Raw genomic sequence first — 21,610 nt, forward strand, 5'->3', positions numbered from 1 at the left:
GTCCATCAAGTTGGTATGGCTTGCCTTTTTAATTTTAGTAACTCTATTTGGTGTGTTTATATTTCATTTACTTATTGCCCATTCATATGTCTTCTTTTGTGAGGTTTCTGTTCACATTTTTTTGCCCATTTAAAAAAATGTCATTGTCTCCTCATTCCAATAAATGTTCTTGGCTGATGTATGTGGTGCAAATATTTTCTTCTGGTTTGTGGTTTGCCTTTTGGTATTTTTAACAGTCTCCTTAGGAGAGCAAAAGTTTAATTTTGATGAAGTCCAATTTATCAATTTTTTTCTTTTATGGCTTATTTATTTATTTATTTTTCTATGTAAGGAAACTTTGTCTACCTGAGATCACAAAGACTTTCTCCTATGATTTCTTCTAGAAGTATTACATTTAAGTCTATGATCCATTTCATTTTTCTGTGGGGTGTAAGGTAAGTACTTATTTTTTTCCACGGAGAGATCTAGTTGTTCCAGCAGCATTTTTTCAAAAGACTTCTATTCCCCACTCAAGTGCCTTGACACTTTTCTTGAAAATCACTTCATACTTATAGATATGGGCAAAATGGTACAAGGTATACTCAAATACCTTACCTACAAATCTTAGTAGGAGACATGTGTGAAAGAGTAGGCTAAACATTAAAAATAATTTATGTGGTTATGAATCTCTAATTTTCATCAAAAAATTTTCTTTTAACTCTTTTTTATGTCTCTTCCAAAATGAATTAAGTCATTCTCTTTGATTCTAAAACCTCATGAATGGCAACATCCATATTATGATAGCAGAAGTCATTCTACCCATCACTTAAATGTACAGGCTTTTTGGTGAAGCTAAGCCTTGTTCCAGATATTTGGGTTTGGCAATGTTCACAGATCCCAGAATGTTCTTCAAATGTAAATATGCTCTGAAGTGATAAAAAATGAAAAAATAAACAACTCTCAATTTTCCTAAGAAATCCAGATCTATACTAACAATACAATAACCATAATTTAACTTTCTCTATTAGGAGTGCCCAATACGCCAACATGCAATTCTGTGACAAAGACAAGAATAAGGAAAAGAAAACCCAGTGCCTATGGAAATCGAGATCGAAAAATTTAATGATTTAAAAATAGCCTTTATATACAAGATGGGGAAGAGAGTAATACAGATTGAAATTTTGGTTTTGAAAACGTGAAATGTCACCACTTAGCTTAGAACAAGTCTGTCATCTCCTAAGAAACACACATTATACAATGAACTCTATAGGGACACCTTTCAACTCCTTCTGCTGAGTTCGTTTTCAGAAATCTCCTTTCTCCCCACATGCTTGCTTGTCATATAACGATACATTTTAATCATCTCTTGACGGAACGGAACTTGAACTACAATAATGGTTGTTTCGAAAAGCACCTTCTGTGATGTTTCGCTGATTTTTTTCACACTTAGATCACACATTTTTTCTCTAAAATCTTTTCCTGTTCCAATGATTTGGTTGTTTAAAACAAGCAAGCTTAATTAAGTCAAGGCATATACTGCAAATAAAAACGTTTTCAAATAGGCTAGATGAGAGCCATTAGATAAGAACTGGACTGAAAGCCTATAGATAACATGCTTCCTGACTTGTTAATATGTGAATACATTTACCCACTAGGTAGGAAGTATTTCATTTGCCCCAAGACCAATCTGATGGCTCATGGGTATGTCTATGCTCTGCCAACACCAGCAGGTGTAACAGGACAGACTATGGAATGGGAGCTGTTACACAGCGTGTAACAGGTGTCCTGTTGGTGGTGGGCTGTATGCACAGGCTCATGGGCCAGACAGAATTGTAAAGACTGGATGGACTGCGTGTCGGGTCAGCAGCTGCATGTTTTAAGGAAGGTGCAAGATCGAGCAATGAATTCCCTTAGAACAGGATGTGGCCTGGTGGCTCTAACCTTTAAGTGACCAAAGAACTGGGTGGTTTTCCCCAGGTTATGGAGGTAGTAGCACCTAAGTGAACGTTGAGAGTCAGAAGGCCCTCCACTTACAACCGGCAGGTGGAACCATCCCTTCTTTTTGTGGACAATGGCAGTCTGATGTGTCTTTATGAATTTCTGCTGCAAATAATATGGTTTTTGGAAATCTAAAAACACCCCTTGGAAAACCTCATGGCCAAGTCATTCATAAATGCAGACGATCAAAAAGCCCTGGGGAAAACTTTTGCTTTCCTTTTATTGCGATGTCCTCTCCATGTTGAAACAACCTAGCCCTAACTGGGGATATGGCCTCTACACACTTCTAAAATACCGGTGCTTGGGTGAACATATACTTCCTGAAACTTCTCTCTTATTTATACATATATATATATACTTCTCTCTTTTATAAAAGGGCTTTTTCAATCACAAGTGAGGCATTTTGCCACAATGGGCCCAAGACCGTCAGTTTTGAAAGGGGTTTCCAAACAAGAACAAATCGTGCCATGCCTTGTTGTTGGAAGGTGAACACTTACACGCATACTGTGCTTCCCAGACTTGGAAGTGACAGGCTCAGGATAATCGCTAATATATGTAGAGCAATATTACAACTAACTGGTATGTTTTCTAAAAAAAAAAAAAAAAAAAAAAAAAGCAGCATTAGGACGTGCTTACTAAGGTGCTTCTTCATTCATGTTTTCTAATGGAATGTATTGGACAAACAGCTACAAACGAACACCAATACATAGGCATACACACGCACGTGGACCAGTTTCTGTACAGTTTATGCCTTAGATGCTTCTGTGTTTACATAAGAACCACACAGGAAAAAAAAAAAAAATTCCCCCTCTAGCTCCCTGAATTTCTGAATGTTGTCTAACCCATAAAATGTTAAAATAGTTCATTTTCATATAAAATTATCTACAAAAATAGATAACATTTACAAAAACCAGATAGCATTTCCAGTTTTCCTTAGTAGCGCACCCAGTCCCTGCTTTCCCTCCTTCTCCTCTCAGAAGGTGGCCATCTCCAGCAGAGAACGCTTGAAGAGCTGGGCGTTCCTGGACAGGTCTGTCACTTGGTGCACCATCTCCTGCAGGGCCGTGGTGCTGGGGTAGTGGAGGGCTGCCATCTTGGTCGCCATCACGATCGCCTTGAGCTGCTCGCAGAGCTGGTTGCTGGAGTTCATCACTTTGTTGCGAATGTCCTGGGCCGCAACCTGCCTTGTCAGCGTGTCCCCAATGAACACCAGTTTGTGTGCGCTCAGGATGACAAATTTGCTGTGGGCCACGAAGATGCGGGGCGGCTGGGCCGAGCTGACGCAGCTGAAGAGGGCGTCGATGGCGTTGAGGAGGGAGATGTAATGGGTCTCGCACTGGTCATAGTAGAAGCAGAGCAGCTGCCGATCCTGAGCGCCCACGCTGCTGTTTGTGGTCGGGAGGCTCTGAGAAGGCTTCCACTTGGAGATGTCGTTCTCCACGGGCTTGGTGATTTCTTGTTCCAACAACTGGAACTGACTGAGCTGCAAGGGAGACACAAGCAGATTTCCTGAAGGGGAAGGCAGTGTGCTGTCCTGGAACCAACCAGGGCTTGGAGTTCAGGGACAGGGATTTCAATCCCTAATAAGTGGCAAGCGCCTATTAGATGGGACGCTTTGCTTTCCTAAACTGTAAAATGTAGAGGTTGAGAAAGAGGATCGCTAAGGAATCCTTCAGCTCAGGCCCCCGTGGTGGGGTGTTGGTCTCTTCTGCCCTAAGGCTGGAAGTCAGCTAGCTTTTACACTCAGCTCTGTTACCTGCACCTTTATGAAAGTTCCATGAGTTAACATTTACAAAGTGCTTAGAGTGGTGTTTGGTCTATCCTCGTTTCTATGTAAATGTTTATTGAACGTTGAGTGGAGGCGAAGGAAAATCAAATGGAGGGATCTCTTCATCAAGTAAATCACTGACAGTTGGCTCCTTCTCTGGGAAAGCCTTGACTCTGTCCCTTCCAGACTCTTAGATAAATGACCATCCATGACCCCTTTCTGTTTCTCCTACTCTTTCAGTCAAGATTTGTAAATGTTATTATGCAGCACTACGGGAGAGACTAGCGCCTATAAATACATGTGCAGTGTGGAAAAGAGCATCTCTAAGGGAATCTGAATGCTAATTGTTCATCAGAGCACTTAGCCACCCAGAGCTGTTGAAAGAAAAGAACCTCTCAAGCAGTCAGACTCAATGAGTGTTAGCTTTCTTCTTTCCTTACTGCTCCCGGCTGGTTTATTATTTAAACTGCAGTTATAATAGTCTCATGCTATTCCACCAAATCTCAGGGGAGACCCTTCTTTTGCAGGTAATGACTACCTATGACCTGAGCTTAGAACTCTACGATCTTCTGCTCCAAGATAGAGCTCAGTCAGAATAGGGATAACCTCATCCAGCTTCTCCCCCAAGAATTGCACAGTGAGCTTTCCTTTTCAACAGAATCTGCTTTCTTCTTAGAAATTACTACAGTTTCAACAAGTTCCCTAAAGCCCTGCAGTCCTACTTGGCCAAATGCCAAAGCAGACAGAAACAGATACAGGGTGATGTTTGAAGACATTTTGCTTATGCTTTTGCAAATATGTTCATAAATATATCATCTTATTAGATGGAGAGGTGGGGGAATTTTCTCATTTTATATAGAAGTAACTGAAGTTCAGGGAGATTAAATGACTTGCCTAAGGTCACAGAGTTGGCTGGTCAGAAAGCAAGGATTATAACTCTGGTTTCCTGGGGCGCCTGGGTGACTCAGTCAGTTGAGCAACAGACTCTTGATTTCAGCTCAGGTCATGATCTCAGGGGTGTAAGATGGAGCCCCTCATTGGGCTCCACATTCAGTGCAGAGTCTGCTTGAGATTCTCTCTCTCCTTCTCCATCTGCCCCTCCCTCCACCCCACTCACACTCTTTCGCTATCTCTCTTAAAAAAAAATAAGAAAATAAAATATCTTTAAAAAAGAAAAAAAGGAACTCTGGTTTCCTGAGTGCAATGTGACAGTTCGTGTCTCTGCATGCCATTTCAACTTAAAAGGCATGTAAGTCCTCAATCCATTACTCTTTATTTTTATGCCCTGTACCAGCAATACTCATCATCAGCCCCACTCATGCCCAACTCTTGAGTGAACCTGCCTTGCCCAAATCCCTTGTTTGAGGGCTTGGATATATTTTGAACACATTTGATTTTGCCCTCATTCTCTTAGATTGGACCAAGAACAGCCAAGCCATATGTTGTAGGAGATAGATATGTATGTTGTGTTGTAGGAGATAGATAGATAGATAGATAGATAGATAGATAGATAGATAGATGATAGATAGAGATGGCCCAATCAGACTCTCTCTTTCTCTCTCTCTCTCTCTTTTTTTTTAGGAATTTGATGAACCACAGTAAGGAGCTATCAGCTGAGGATGCTGAGATGAAAAGCCATCTGTGGAAAGGACTTTGAATGGCCATTTATGGGTTCTATAAAGTTCAATGGGAGCCAAATGAGTAGATAAGCAGAGGAAACTGTTAGACAATAGAGGAGAAGAAAGCAGATTTAGAGAAAAGGAAGTACAAGAAGGAGAGAGAATTTACAGTCCTGGCTCTCATCGGACTTGACTGTATCTGCATTTTCTCTTCCTGCATTCCCCTACTATGGCCTTACTATAAAACCTGTTTGCTTGGGCTAGCTTGACTGGGTCTTGCTTCTTGAGACCAACAGCCTTAACCTAAAGAGTCCTAACATGTTAGATGTACAGAAGTAGCTGGAAAAATGGCTGTTTAGACATAATCCAGGCACACCAGCTGGATTGCTAAAGCTATAAACTTTCTCTTTGTTCTTATCCCCTATTATAAGCCTTGGAGCTTATTATTATTTTTAAAGATTTATTTATTTATTTATTTGAGAGAGAGAGTAGGGGGAGGGGCAGTGGGAGAGAGGGGAGGAGAGAGAGAGAGCAAGAGAGGGAAAGAGAAGCAGACTCCCCACTGAGCGTGAAGCCAGATGGACTTGAGGCTCGATCCCATGACCCTGAGATCATGACCTGAGCTGAAATCAAGAGTCAGACACTCAACCAACTGAGCCACCCAGGCACCCCAGAGCTTATTATTTTTTTAAAAGATTTATTTATTTGAGAGAGAGAGAGAGCATTCGGAGAGGAGCAGAGGGAGAGGGAGAGAGAATCCCAAGCAGATTCCACACTGAGCATGGAGCCACGGAGCCAACATGGGGCTCGATCTCAGGACCCTGAGAGCTTGACCTGAGCCAAAACCAAGAGTCGGGACGCTTGATCAATTGAGCCACTCAGGCACCCTGAGCCTTGGAGCTTATTTATGCCCAAGAATGCTGGAAGGACCAAAATCATGATCTTCTGAAGGGCTACCTTCCTTATGAAGCGGGAAACCTGCAATACTAGGTAGGTTTTGTCCTGGTTGAACTTACCTGATGATGCTCCAGCTGCATCTTGTTCTGTTTGATGATATTTTCTTTTTCCAGCAGCTCTTTCTGTTGCCTCTCAAACTCCTCCTTCCCCTGTTGTTTTTCAACATAAAGAAAACATTACATCACCCCTGTGATTCACTTGTGCTAACACTTTCATTGACAAATGTGTAAATACCCTCTAGTTTTCCATTGCCTTGGCCCTGTTAGGCCCTGTTAGGCCCTATGAACGCCAGTCAGGGATGGCGCACTCCCCTGCCAGACTTCCAGAATCCCCGCATAGGGCAGGGCTGGAAACTAAAATCCGTTTCCACGTGGGGTACCACCATCTCGCTCCACTTTACCATTTTGGGAGATCCACGCTCCCCTTCAAACCTCCTTACACAGTACTATTTCTCAGGGTTCTTCTCTAACAGATTATATGCAAACCCATAAACCTCCTAACGCAGGTCTAAATGGGGTCCACACTGCACTCCTGGTTTCTTCGAATCATCTACAACTCTAGACCAAACCAGTATTTCCCAATATGCAGAGCTGAACCACCCTCCAGGGGAATGGTGAATGCCCCTATGACCTTTCTCCCACACCTTTCCTTAGCAGTGGGGGGTGGGAGGTGGGGCTCAGTTCTCTCCCTTGCCAGGTCTCCTGTATGCACGGGAACTGTAGTTAGTTCAACAGTTCTTAGGATGATCCATCCCTCTCAGTCAAATGGAGGGAATGGCCGAGGAAGATAGCACGACAAATTCTGAATAATGGATCTTGGTCAAATGTTTGAATTCCCCAAAGTGAAAGGGATCCCAGGTCAACGTGGTGGAATTTCCACTCGTAGGAGGCAGACTGTGCCTGCCCAATTCCCCATGTGCTGGTGACGTTCTAGGTCAACTGACAAATGCCCAGTGTTCCTCAAGGTAAGCCTGAGGTGGGGTGAAGTTTTTCTGTAAGTAATCAAACACACAAACACACGCGTTGTAGGGCTGAAGGGACTTGAGAATTTCTCTAGTCTAGAGTTTTCATTTTTTTTTAACAGTGCCTCCCTCCTTCTTCAAATAAAATACCATGCAGAACTCTATCATAAAATGCAAATAGAGGTGGAGCTGGTGTGATTATCTGAAGGCCCACATTCCTACCTGGGGAGTCCCTTCCTACTTGGCATATCAATGAATCACTCCAACCCCGTGCTTCATTCACTTTGCAAATGAAGAAATGACGGCCCCAGGAGGTTCGCAAAGTCGATCACACAGTTAGTGTCAGGAAAAGGTCTAGAACTGATTACTCAGGGCGTTCTTCCTACTGTACAATGTCGCCTCCCTCTATTAGCTATGGATTCTGCTCTTGAACCATTAACAATGTCGCCTCTGGCAGTCCAGCCTACCAGCCGTACGCGTGTCAGTCCCAGGCTCCCTGAATGCGAACATAGGCGCTTTATGAACCTGGTTTCCTTACCTGTAGGTGGACGTAGTCATAATCATCCATCCAGCTCCTTTCAGAGCCGTCACTGCTGCTACAGTCAGGAGGCTGGTCCTTGCCCAGGCTTGGGGGCAGTGGCTTGTGGAGGGCCTGGGCCTTGTGGTCCCCAGGATGTAGCAACTGCATCTGCAATGCAGGATGTGGGTACTCCGTGGAGTTCATGATGTTCTCGGACCCACTCTTCACAGGCGAGTTGCCAGGGCCCGGTCTAAAGAGGGCCTCTGCGTTGGTGTTGATGGTTGTGGTGAGCTGCTTGGCATCATCGGGCACTGTCTTTGCCACCATCACAAACCGGTCCAGGTCATCACACTTGTTCTGGGGCTTGTTGACGGCCAGAATATTCAGGGACCAGTTGCACTCATTTAAGTCGTGGCTGGTCTGGCTCAGGATCTGGTGGGAGTCTTCCATTCTTTGGAGCTCACGCTTCATTTTGTTGTGGAGGATGAGTTCGGGGAGGCAGGAAGCATTTGCTACAGCTCCCTTGGCAAAATGGAGGTAGTCCCTCACGAACAGCTCCACCTTGTCCACGGACGTGCGGATCTCGTTGATGTGTCGTTCCATGTATCCGTAACACCGCCAGTCTGTGGTCACCAGCGCCATGAGGCTGGAGACGCCCATCTCCAGGGTCTGCTGGAGCCGGTGAAGCCTCTCGATGGCTGTGTCTGGATCCAGCAAGAGCCTTTTGTCCTGAGATGGGGAGGCCGACAAGGAAGATTCCTTGGAGGTGGTGGAAGATGTGGACATGTTGCTCCTGGTGCTGCCCGTGCTGGAGAAAGATAACCGGTTGATACCATCGACCACGTCCTGAGAGCCTTTGGCATCTGGGGGGTTGTGCAGAGGGACGTCATACACACCGTCTCTTTCTTCAGGGTTTGCTTTCTCACTGGTTTCTGTTGGCGGCTCCAGAAACTGAACCCCTCGCGGGATGTCGTAGGCATCGTTCTGGGGACCCAGGGACTGTCCTAGCTGTGAGGGCGGGTGGTTCAGCGAGACACTTTGGTGTCTTCGTGTCGCCAGGTCAGCGGCTCCCAGAGCATCACAGTTATATTTTATGTGAAGGTCCTTCCCCATCGGCTTGGAGCTGGTTGGGGGGATGTCATAGACGCCCTCGGGTCTGACGTCCAGCCTTCCAGCTTGTCTCACTGGAGGCGGGAAATCATACTCTTTTTCCCTAAGTCCTGCCTCATCTCGGCAAGCAGAGGGTGGGATGGCATATACCTGAAAAGCAAGTAGAAAAGGAGCTGTTATTTGTTCAGCTGGCTCATGCAAACGTGCAGAAACTGAAAAGGACCTTAAAATGAGGCTAGAATTCTCAGTCTTCATCACTGGCTCCTGGCTTTTCACCTTCCACTCACTTCTGGCCCGTGTTTCCCAAGGCTCTGTTCTGCTCTGTTCTCATTTCCCTCATCCTTGGACAGGAGCATCCTTCCCATGGCCTCAGTGCTGCTTGTGTGTGGACCCCTCCTGGATGAGTTGCCCTCCCTGGGTCCCAGTCCCTTGTTTCTGACCACCTCCTGGGTCTCCTTCCTCGGCTGATCCAGGCAGGGAGGCAGACTGTGCATTCACACACAGGACGAGGCATCGGAAGACCTGAGGTCTCTCCCTGGATCTGTCGGCTGTGAGATGCTGAATAAGTTGCTTAAATGTTCCGACGCACAGTTCCCTTCTCTGCACAATGGGGATAACTGTACTTCCTGTGCAGGCGTACCCCAGCGGACAAGAGAGGGCATCAAACGCAGCAACCCCTATCTATGGACTGAGGACGCTGTAACACTTCCCATAAATATGAGATATGTTCGCTGCTTGCAAAACTGAATTATTTTAGCTTCTTACTGGTTCTCCTTGTCGACTACCTCATTTTTAATGGAATGCTCTAACTATGGAATTCTTAGACTTACCTTTGAGACTTTTTTCCTTTCCCTTTTTTTTTAAAGTAATCTCTATGCCCCATGGGGGGCTCGAACTCATGACCTCGAGATCAAGAGTCGAATACACCCTGATTGAGCCAGCCAGGCACCCCTATTGCCTTTTCTTCCTCCTGTTCATTCTCTCATAAAGACTAGTTTTTCCCCTTTGGTTTGCCCTTCTCGTTTTACTCTAATAAACACACACATATGCACATGCACCCCTTTTTTTGCTGCTCTGTGGCAGCTCACTTACCCCTTTAGTAGGAGGGATGTCATAGATGCCTTGAGGTTTTATCTCTCCCACTGGGACTGAAAACACAGAGCCTTTCACTGATGATGGAGGGATATCGTACACCTGAAGAGAAACACTTGCGTTACCCAGAACAGAAATGTCGTATACGTGTCATTTCTTACACTACCAAGCCTTTCACTATGGATTTATTTGCCAGGTTATGTATACCTTTGCTCTATGTCATAAGGGGTTGGTAGAATTTTTCTTTTTAGATTTCATGTTCTTTGACTTAGACTGAGTATAAAAATGACCTTACATGAAGTATCTACACTGTCTGGACTTTATTTGTAAATATTTTGTTTATTTATTTGAGGCAGAGAGAGTGAGTGAGTGAGAGAGAGAGAGAGAGAGCATGAGCAGGGGGAGGGGCAGAGGGAGAGGGAGAAGCAGGCTCCCCGCTGAGCAAGGAGCCTTACAACATGGGGCTCCATCCCAGGACCCTGAGATCATGACCTGAGCCGAAGTCAGCCACTTCACTGACTGAGCCACCCAGGCGCCCCACTGTCTGTGCTTTAAACTGTAGTTTAAATTTTACATTTCCTGAACGAAAATGATAAGCGATAAACGCTTTGTCAGCTACAGGCCTAGGATTTCCTGATTAAGCAGATCCAGAAAACATAATTTAAATAGCATTGTTGGAAATGGCTTCTGGATAGTTAGCTTCAAGTGAAACATGTGTCCTTGGTGAACTTCCCTTTGCTTTGTAGCCCTGAAGGAACGCCACCCTGAAGCTCCCCCGGTATGCTGGTACGTACCCCTTGTGTGGCGTGGGAAGGAGGGATGTCATAGATGTCCTTTTGGTATCTGGACGGGTACTCGTACACGTAGCCCTGGCCTGTCCTCACGGGGGTTACCACCTGTGGGCAGGAAGACAGAGAGGTGTAAAATTCCAAGCCCCAGTCCTGAGTGACTCTCTTAGCTTCCTAACCAGGCACTCCTCCGTCACCTCTCCCCCATAAGAAAGAAAGAAAAACACAGAAGGGAAGAGAGAAAAGGAAGGAGACAAGGTGACATCAAGTCAGAACACTTTTAAATCCCCTCTTGAATCCCAATAAAGAACAAATCCCTGAAATAGCTCCATCCCTCATCCTCTTGATGACTAAACCATCTCAAAGTTGGTCCAAGTCTCAATTCCCAGGATGTACCTTAAGGGAGAATCATTTTTAAATTATGAAATTTTAAATTATGATCCTGGATCATCCCTTTGAAGCACCAAAACCACAGCATAATGAAAAAGAAAACTTTTTTTTTTAAAGGCTCTGAAACTATTTGTAAAGCGAATAATGCAAATAGTTGAGCTACTTAAAATTCCTCTCATGCCTTCCCCAGGATGTCTCTACATGTGACATTATTATTATTATAACAAATTCCATAAATCACTAGAGTACTTTTACGAAGCCAACAGCTCAAGAAGCCTCCAGGAGCTTTCAATCCAACCTTTGAAACGAATGACAGACCTAGGCAGGAGCCACCAGGAACAGAGTTCAGGTCTCTAATCATTTCCTCATTTGCACCGGGGAGGCAGACATCCCAGACAGTACCTACGTCCAAGGGATGTGGGAAGTCAAACACACTCAGCACAACTCTGGCATCTGGAACCAATGCCAATAAAAGGACCCTCACCCGGCAGGCTAGTATTTTCCCATCTACCATCCTTCCTTGTGTCCTAAGCATCGGCAGAGAACTTACTCGAACTGAAACTCATTTGGAAATGTATTTAATCCTCCAAGGTCTTCTAAATAACCAGGGTCTTGTGTCTGCCTAACCCCTGTCCCCTGAATGACTAATAGTGCCCCCCGCTTAGTATTGCTTATTTTTTTTTTTTTTTTTTGAGAACGGGCATTGTAAATTAGGCAGAGTTGGTTCTTCCTTAAGAAACCATCATCTTTTATCCTTTCCCTAATGTGAAAATTCTGGCATCAGGCTGCCTATGAAACTATGTGAAAAATGCTCGCGTACATCTTATGCTGAAGTGGGTGGAACTCAGCCAAAAGCACCAATGCCCTTCTCCCCAGGGAAGCTCTAAAACGCTGAAATCCCTGGTGCTTGCAGCTCATTACTTCTTGCAACGAAGGTAAAGGAGATTAGTATTGCAGTCACCATCCCATCAAATCTCTCTACTGCCTTGGGTTTAAGAAAAGGAATCTATGGCTTTAAACTTTGTTGGCATGGAGCATACAGAACCCTTTATAGAGTGGCCACCGTATTATGCCTAGCAAATCTTCCTTTTAAGTGGCGTGCCCTTTGTTCCTAGGGCCCTTATATGATTTTTTTTTTTCTACTCACTATTGTCCAGGAGAGAAGTGAAGTATCGTCTCTGAGTGTATCTCATCAGCCCCTCTAATTATAGCTCTCTATTTTGGTTTTAAAATAGAACCAGCACACAACACAGCTTTTGTTCAGTCCGAAAGTTTCTAAGAGTGGATTCTGTCCGAGGTTGCCAAGTTCGTAATAATGCTAATGGAAAACCAAGGCTGGCTATGCTGAAGGCCAACTGAGTGGTTCCATCTTTAGTTTAAAGATGGGAAGGGGGGCGGGGACTGGGAGATAGAAGGGGTGGTGACGGTATCTGAAAATAGTCCTTGGTGAGATGTAAACATATGGCAAGACCTCAGAAAGGCGGGGCCCTAGACAAAGCTTTTCCTTGCCTTTGTGGCTCTTCCCTGGCAGGGAGCATTAGTGCTTCCCGGTATTTAACTTCTCACTTCCTGACAAATGTCACAAAACCTCAACTTGCTCTCTCTTTCTCATTTGGAGGATGCCTGTGGTCATCTGGTTTTTAAAAACTTTGCATTCCAAGCCAGTCATTTTCCTTGTTTATGCATTAAAAGAAACAGATGGTGAAAACCACAGTGTGTGGGGGGGAAGCCAACAAAATGAAGTCTCCCCCAAGTCCAGCATTCCCGATGGTACCATCTAATTCTCGCTGGTCCACAAATAGCATTTAAAAGGGACCAGCGTTTTGCCTCTGGTCAGACACAGCCGGGGCACACAGCGATCCGCTCTATAATGCCTGAAGGAACGAGGAGCTGGAAGTCTTCTCCTTTTGGACATTCTCCTCCTCGACCCGTTGCTTGCTTGGGTGGCTTTCATGCCAATTGCGTGTTCTCTCCTCAGAGGAAAGTGCTGACTGTTCTGTACCTTACAGAGTATCCAGTTCTGTGGTCATAAGACCTTTTCTTCCTGCTTGACACAGTACACAAAAACCTTTCTACTGTCCCAGAATTACTGAACTTTAGCCTCCAAGGAACACCAGGCTCTAGTTAAGGGGATGTAACTTTCGGAACCATTCTCCTGCGTGTTTGCAAGGGCAGGATCTTGATGGCATTCCTACAGAAATGGCATTTCAAACCTAATTTTCTCAATGAAACGAAGTCAGGTTTTTCATTTCCTTTCTTCCTCCGTTGGTTTTTCTTTTGTGCTTTCCTTTTATTCTGTGTATTTATTTATAGTTACAAGGGCTTGGCCTTAGGAACCTCTTAGTTCATTAGAATTGATGCAAACAGGGCTAGAAAGGGGGGAATTCCTGGGGCTCTCAGACCAAGGGCTAGGGCAGGCAACCTCCTTCCTGATGACCCTGGCAGAGGATTTGCATTTTCCAAATACGGATTTTCTGCCCCGTGAGGAACCTGACCGGTCCTCAGATGTTAGTCTACTATTTTTGTCAACTAACTGAAGAGTCTGAAGGTGGATACTTTGAGAAGAGAGGAAGGGCAGATGCAGACATTTAGGAAAGGAACAGTCCATTTAATAAATCTCCCAAAGTGCAGAAAGTGGGGTTAGGTTAGCGCTCTAATTATGTGCTTGCCTAAAAACAAGCAAACACATACACGGTGCCCCCCACCCCACACTCTGATGTGTTTGATTCTCACCATTTTCAGCATCAGAGCCTGGGCACCAAGAGCTGCTTTTAGAGATGATTTAAATCCCTCCAATGTCTCATAATTTTGAGAGCCGTGCATGCTGAAATTTTAAAAAGGGTGGCAGCGATGTGTGAGTCAGTGAGCTGGAAGAGAGGCCCTTGGGCCGGGCCACTTGCACCTCCCCAGTCCTTAGCCTGGGCTTGCACCTGTAGCTCAGCAAGGGCCTGATGCTTAGATGCCTGTGGGGCCCAGCAGATGAGGTGGAGGGAGAAGCGAGCTGGGATCTTGCACTGGGGAGACAGAACTCACAACCTCCTGAAGGAAAGCAGCCATTCCTCAGCTCCAGCCAGCTGCCATCCTGAGAAAATACGCCCCATGTTGCTAAGTCTCTCAAATTTTCAGGAGAAGCCAGAAATCTGGATTTTTTAATGTGAAATCTGATTTCCAGAATTGGCTCAAATATTTCAAACAACGTCCTGGCCAAATGAAACATGTCTCTGGCCCTCAGGGGGCCTGTCTTGCCTTCATCTATGTATTTCTGCCCTCCTCCCTCAATACCTTGAAAGTCTCTGAGGGCAGGTACCAAAAAGCTCTTTAGCAATTCCATTCCTTGGCAAGACTGAACTCCACCATTTTATACAGATGCCCTGCGTGCCCCACCTCTGTGCCTTCACTCACGTTGTATCTTTCTCCAAGATATTCTTCTTCCTGTCCTCATGATTCACATTTTATTCGGCTTTCAAGGCCAAGCGGAGTGACTCTCTCCCATGGCGCCTTTCCAGACAGATAGAATACCTTTCTCCTTGGAATGCTCCAAGCACGTTATGTGTACATCTCTAAGGGGACTTATCACTTGTGGTCCTTTTCAGTGCCTCCCATTTCTTCTCTTGGCATGGTGGAGATAGAACCTGTTTCTTCTTCATTTGTAGATACACAGCAGGGCCTATCACAGTGTCTTGACTGTAGTAGGGCTTGGATAAATGCATTGACTGGATACATTAATGAGCTAAAGGAAAACTCGAGGCTTTTCTTAAGCAAGATGGTGTGGAACTGGACAGGACGGGAAACAAGGTCTGCCTGTGTAGGATGAGGTTGGTTTCCAGGTGAGTCAGCTCTAGGATGAGTGGGACCTACCAAGAGAAGGGGCGGAATTGGCTCTTCTCAGCCATGCATGGTAAGGTCAGGCAAGTGAGGAAGCCAAAAAAGCAGAGTGAATTTTAGATAAAATCAAGAAATCAGAAACCACAGAAGCATGATCACCTGCACCACTGTTTGGTGCAAACCACCATGGAGGCCAAGAAGGGCTGCTAGATGGTTTCCTTTTCCCCAGAGTCTGCATGTGACATGAGCATCTGTATTCTTCTCAGCCATAAGCTAGAAACATACGGGGGAGTTTTGCAAAAAGAAATCAAAACAAACTCTGCAGTTTACCTTAGTATCAGAAGGAAAACACAATGGAAAGGAACGGGAGCTGTGTATCAGAGGCCACGGCCACATTAGGTCTTTAGCTCATAGAAAGGATTCAGCTGATGAGGGGAGTGATTGAGAACACAAGACTGGACTCAGGCAGAGCTGACCACCACGTGTGAGAACATGACCAAGGGATCTGTCCATTCTAAGCCCGTTTCCTCATTAGGAGAATGGAAATAACACATAATTATAGGCTATTAGTGTATGAAATGCGATCAAGTACATAAAGTGCCTGGCATCGGGTAAACCCCTTAAGCCTTAGTTATTTCTATTATAATTGTCTATTCTAATTCTATTATAATTGCTGGGTTATACAGCTTTTACTTTTGGACTTAAATTGTGGACCCAGTAACTCAGATCAACCATCCCACTGAAGACAGCTTTTGAAAAATGAGGAAAAGATATTAAAAATCTTCTTCATAGGGGCGCCTGGGTGGCTCAGTCGTTAAGCGTCTGCCTTCAGATCAGGTCATGATCCCAGGGTCCTGGGATGGAGCCCCGCATCGGGCTCTCTGCTCAGCGGGGAGCCTGCTTCTCCCTCTCCCACTCTGCCTGCTTGTGTTCTCTCTCTCACTGTCTCTCTCTGTCAAATAAATAAATAAAATCTTTTAAAAAAAATCTTCTTCATAGCGTTAAAGCATTAAAAGATAGTAAAGAATGATCAGGTCCAAATTTGGGAGCTGAGAAGGAATTCACAGAGGTAAGCCCACACTTTAAGGCTGCTTTTTTCCTGGGGGGCATTTGCGGATGTGAGATAGGTGTCTGAGAGGCCACACCTCTCAGAAAGACTCCTGGGTGTCTTTTTGCAGTGTCTGTGGGTCTGGGGGAATATTGGACTCTAGGGATCCCCAAGGTTGGGACCCTGATAACCATCCCCATTTTGGGTTGGGATCCTAAGGGCTGCATGTAAAAGTGAGAAGGTGCTGGAAGGGAAGCCACCCTTGCATGGGCTGGAGCCAGGTTTTCACTCATCGGGGTGGCTAAGAACATCTCCAACCCTGAAATTAGATTTATGCTTGGCTGGGAGGCTGGCAGAAGGAAATAAAATCCTCTCTGGAAGTAGAGAACATCTTTATGGGCCTTCAATGATTTCTTACAAATATTTAAAAACACAATGTCCACCCTACAAAGATACCCAGAAATATAGGAGACAAGACAGCAGAAAAAGACAAGAGCCAATTTTTGCTTTCTTCTCAATATGAGGAGGACGTGGTCTGTGTCTTAGTGACCACAGATCTCAAGGCTGTTTGCTTTCAAAATGTTTCGTGATTAGACCATGGGAGCAAACGAAATTTAATCATTTAGATACAAGTCAAATAGAAAGAAATCAATCTTTACAAATGCATACAGTGTTCCCAGTGAGGTCTATGAGGCAATGGGAATTCCACATCAAAGCAGTAAGTGACAAGAGACTTTGGTTCTCTATGGCCATCAGTAGATTTACTTGGGTTACTATTTTACTCCGGTCTTATCAGTATTGCCATTGTCCCAGTTATCACCCTAACAGCCCAAGACACTCCAGTGGAAAACCCCAGGAGAAAAACGTGCTTTATGAGGCATAGAAATAAACCTATTATCCAAGAGAAAGATGGCAACGTCCCAAACCCAGGACCCTTGATTGAATTTCTCTTCAGACAAGGCCTTTTCAGTGGAAGATCACAAGCTGGGTTTGTCAAGAGGATCTCACCAAGAAGTGGGGCACATACCCAACTGGAATGTCTAGAAGCAAAATACATGCTGCTCACATGGTATCCTTGGGGCCAACGTTTCAGCAAGTCTCCGTGGGCATCCGCTTCACCTCTTCAGAGCAGAGCTCGTGGGTGGGTGCCTGGGAGTGGGGCCTAGCTGCTGTGAAGGCCCTCAGCTGCATGCCACCCAAACATGAAGGCAGACCCTCCCCGCCCCGAGAATCCTACGAAAGCCGAGATTAATAGGGTCTCAGGTCCCGCCGTTTTCTGCCGTCCTTCCTTCTGACGCCAGCCCTACCACTTGTTACTTATGGCACCTTCTCATCTCTCTCCTCCAACACCCACCGCTGTTTTGGTTCCTTCCCTCCTGCCATGCTACCCGCAACCGTAAAGAAGAACAAAAACAGTAAAAAGGAAGCAGAAAAATCCTACTGTTTGACAGAAAGAACTGGGTGGAACGGATAAGAGGTGGAGATGGGGTGTTGGGGGGTGGAGCACAGATTAACTATTCTAGGGTATTCTCATCATTATTATTGCTCATACTTCCACATTTGGTAGACGCCTGCTTCAATGATTACAAAAATCAGAAAAATATATTTTTAATAATTTTAAACAGAATTTCAAAAAATAACAAGAAATCCCACTTGGAAGGGTACGGAGGGGTCTTTGTAACTGTTTGGGGTTTCTGTGTCCCATGATTTAATTCTCTGGGTCTAGGTCTCTACATTCCAAAGCAACATCAGAAATGGCCAGAATGACACAATCCTTTCTTCTTGATATCCAGATAATGCCTCGATAACTGACCACCAGAGTTTACCCATCAATCTAGTAGAGCAGACATGTGTGGACCCGGCTCCTGGCGTTCCGCCCCAGGGCCTCATCAACACCTAGGCAATCCAGGAGGTACTCAGGAAGTATAATGAGTAATTGGTGAGAAGGTAAAAAGTGCCACTGTGCTGTAATAATTATAGTACAGATTTATAACTCCGCCATTAACAGTACCTAAGATTGTCTGAATTCAGAAGTAGGCCTCACTGATTAGCAGTCGGCCATTTGCATTTTTCTTGGCATCTGCGGAAAGTAAAATTAGATTGCTTCCTGTCTATCTCTAATCTCCCCTAGCCCCCTGTTTTATTTATACTATCTCTGGGTCTCATGTATTAACAAGAGTATTTAGATTTCTGAAACCGCCCTCTGGAAAGGACTTATTTCATGTAAATGCCCTTAAAAAGCATTCACAGAGTCACCACAGTATTTATTAGATCTTATAATAACCTCTTTGTCTTAAAGCCCATGAACTGCGTGACCCTTTCCCTTTAAAGAAAAACCCTTAGGAAGAGCAACTTCACTATTATCACTGCCTGCCCGTTAGAACTTGGATCCAGTTTTCAGAAACGGCAAAGTTATACAGGTTTGTCTGTTTAAAATCCAAGATTACTAGTTTCTTTTCTATGACCAGAGGAAAAGCCACATGTTGCCTCCACTGGATTTATTAATTCTCTATAAATTCTCTCTGCTCAGCTTGGGTGTAGCAATGAGCTCATTTATTATTCGCATAGCAACAATATAATGAAAACCGAGTCTGGCCCGAAAAATACACCGTCGTGGGCCAACTGCACGCTTCCTAACACTTCTCTTGAGCTCACTGAAGTTTCTCCCTCTCTGTTGTTGGGTGGTGATTGACTTTCCCTCAAAGACATTCTGCTGTCTGATTTTTAGGCTAGAATTCAGCCTTTTGCTCACCACATCTAAATCGTGGCCAGTCTCTCTCTCTCTCTTTTTTTCCCAAAGGAGGAAAAAGTCACGACCGAAGGCTCAGAAGTGGAATGGGGCTCTCGGGTCACTTTCATTTGACATAGCATTCGGGAGGCAAACCACTCCATGGAAACAGTGCCCGATTGTCAAGCCTCTAGCACGCCTCCCCTGCTGCTTTCAGGAAGCAATTTGTGCAGCAAGTGCTAAAGCAATATTTAGTTATGGAGTGACCAAGCGCCAAAGAGCAGCTCGAAGCATTTAATGTGTAAGAGCATGGCGGGGAATGACGTCTGGGCTCTTGCAGCGGTTTGAGGTCTTTCTCTGGACAAAGCTGAATGTGACCCGTGACAGAGCTGGGTCCAGCGAAGTCATTTTTTTTTTTTTTTTTTTATATCCCGTGGACCGAAATGTTCTTGGAGAACTATAAAAGGCACAAGTGTTTTGGTTCTTTGGATGTCCAGATACATTCAACAGAGCACTAAGCACGACGTCTGGGTTTTGAAATGGATTTTAGAGAGATGCCCCAAAGGGGATGTGATTATGGAAAGGGGGCAAGGCATGAGCATTTCTGGATCCAAATGCCTGGAGCTTTAGGTTCCTCCTACACAGGAGCCCCCTCACGGCCTCACTGGGAGACAGGACATGGTGGCTGAGGTGACAGACCCATCACGTGGGCTGTTACTTCCAGAGACACCTGACCCGCCAAGGGTCTCTGCCATATCCAAGAGGATTAAACAGAGGAAAATGGACAGGAAAAATAACAAGTTCTAGGAGGAAACATTCTCTTAGCTTTTGGTACCAAAGCAGGGAAGAGAGTTCTCCTGAAGAAGCTGCTCTCTGGAAAGTGTTCTCACGTACAGGATGGGCCTTCGAGCTCCAAGTCTCCCTGGCTCAGTATACCCCCCCCCCCCCCCCCCCCCCACCCCCCCCGGCCTCAGTACCCCCCCCCCCACCCTCCCCCCCACCCCCGGGTTCTTCCTGCTCCTTGCCTTCCATTGCCACAGCTCCATCTCCTGGAGGTGACTGCGGTTTCTAGATGGGAAGGCGGACTGCATCCTAAAGGAAGAGTAAGAAGATTTGCCAAAACCTACGGGGTCAACTTGAAATTTATATCAATGCTTGAGTGTCTTTTTTTTTTTTTTTAAGAATCTTGAGGTCAAGCGGTTTTATTAAACTTTTCAAGTGACTCTGGGAAAGAATCAGATAAGAATATCTGGATCATAAAATTTTAGCGAAAACCATTAGAGATAATTCATCCCTACTCCCCATTTCACAGTTGAGGGAACTGAAGTTCAGAGAGGTTATTCAATGGGTTAATGACAGAGAAGTAAATAAGAACCTGGTTGGCTGGGTCCCGTGGTCCACCCCTACTTTTCTCTGTCCTGTTGCTTACATTAGCAAGACAGATTAGAAATTTACTAGAAATTTACTACTTTCCTAGTTTCACAGAGAAACTCACTTCCTTGTTTGAGAAGCAAAACTTAAAATCTGGGTATCTTAAATTTTGGGGGTGCCCCTTTCCCTGGCAAGCCCATTCTGGGAGATTTAACTAGACAGCAATCTCTCCTCATCCATGGTGGATATGTTCCAAGACCGCCAGTGGATGCCTGAAACCGTGGTTAGTACCGAACCCTATATATACTATGTTTTTTTCCCTATACATACATACCTAGGATAAAGTTTAATTTATCAATTCAACACAGTCAGAGATTAACAACAACAATAATAAAATAGAACAATTATAATGATATGCTATATGTGAACGTGGTCTCTCTCAAAATATCTTACTATACTGTAGGTACCCTTTTTATAATGACATGAGACAATAAAATGCCTACATGATTGAGGTGAAGTGGGGTGAGTGACGTAGGCATTGACCGTATTTCAGAAGGAGGATCATTTGCTTCCAGACCCTGATTGACCGTGGGTAACTGAAAACGTGAGAACAAATACTGCAGATAAGGGGGGACTACTGTGTCTGGTTAAATGAAGTTATCCATCTAGACCAATTGGAAGTCATTTGAAAAGATGTTGCTTTCAATGGTAGAGGAAGCCAACACAGCAATGTTCTCAGTGATACCACGGTCTTTACATCGCCTTCATCATCTGCTCGGGACTTCCAGATCACCTGCCCTGAAACAGACCACCACAGCTGGGTGGCAGGAATTTCCACCTTCTTCAACTCACACTCCGTCAGCATAGAGACTTCTGAAGTGACTTTAATTCTTTCTGGCCAAGATGATGCTGTTTAGCACCCAGGATTCTGATGAGCTGGCATTGCTAATGCAATGTCCTAAACAAGCCCTCTTATTTTAGGGCTTGGCAACATCAACCATTAGCCAGGATGTAAAAATCATTAGCTTCAGAGTCAGACGGACGTAAGTTCAAATATCAAGGTCGCGTCTTACCAGAGGTATGTCCTTCAGCAAGTTAACTCACCTCTCAGACCTCAGATCCCTCCCCCGTAAAGAGAGGGTGGTGTAAGGAACACCTTAGGAAGCTGTTGAGAAGATGCCAGGGCCCAGGACACTTTTGGGTTACCCCCGCTTTTGTCCTAAAACTATTCTGAAAAATGAGTAACTTCATAGCATGCTAAGGGCTACACAGTCAATTGGTGGTAAATTTGAAAATAAATGACCGTTATGATAAATAACTGGTTTAAGCACATCCTGCTTTAAGAAAACCCCCCAAAAATTACCTAAATAAATCAGATGTGACTATGGCATGGCTAAAGATTCTTTGCTTCAAAAATCGACCTACTCTGGAGTCCCTTTAAAGAGAAGATCCCTTG

The 21,610-nt window shown here is 44.8% G+C and overlaps 1 protein-coding gene across 6 annotated transcripts in view; it reads right to left on the reverse strand.

Annotated features, from left to right (window-relative positions):
* Positions 1 to 1,083: 1,083 nt before the first annotated feature.
* The window catches only part of NEDD9 (neural precursor cell expressed, developmentally down-regulated 9), a 209,091-nt gene continuing 188,564 nt past the window's right edge, over positions 1,084 to 21,610 (reverse strand). For 5 of the 6 annotated variants that reach the window (XM_034985675.1, XM_034985673.1, XM_034985674.1 and 2 more), the window contains 5 exons: positions 10,799 to 10,900; positions 10,005 to 10,106; positions 7,821 to 9,062; positions 6,381 to 6,470; positions 1,084 to 3,460 (listed from right to left, as the gene is read on the reverse strand). In XM_034985675.1, coding sequence (XP_034841566.1) covers positions 2,951 to 3,460; positions 6,381 to 6,470; positions 7,821 to 9,062; positions 10,005 to 10,106; positions 10,799 to 10,900 — 2,046 coding nt within the window. In that variant the 3' untranslated portion in view covers positions 1,084 to 2,950. The remainder of the gene's footprint in view (positions 3,461 to 6,380; positions 6,471 to 7,820; positions 9,063 to 10,004; positions 10,107 to 10,798; positions 10,901 to 21,610) is intronic. The other variant, XM_034985677.1, reaches the window with a different exon arrangement.

This window comes from Mirounga leonina, unplaced genomic scaffold (assembly GCF_011800145.1).
Source record: "Mirounga leonina isolate KUSES-001 unplaced genomic scaffold, KU_Mleo_1.0 Mir_366, whole genome shotgun sequence".
NCBI lineage: Eukaryota > Metazoa > Chordata > Mammalia > Carnivora > Phocidae > Mirounga > Mirounga leonina.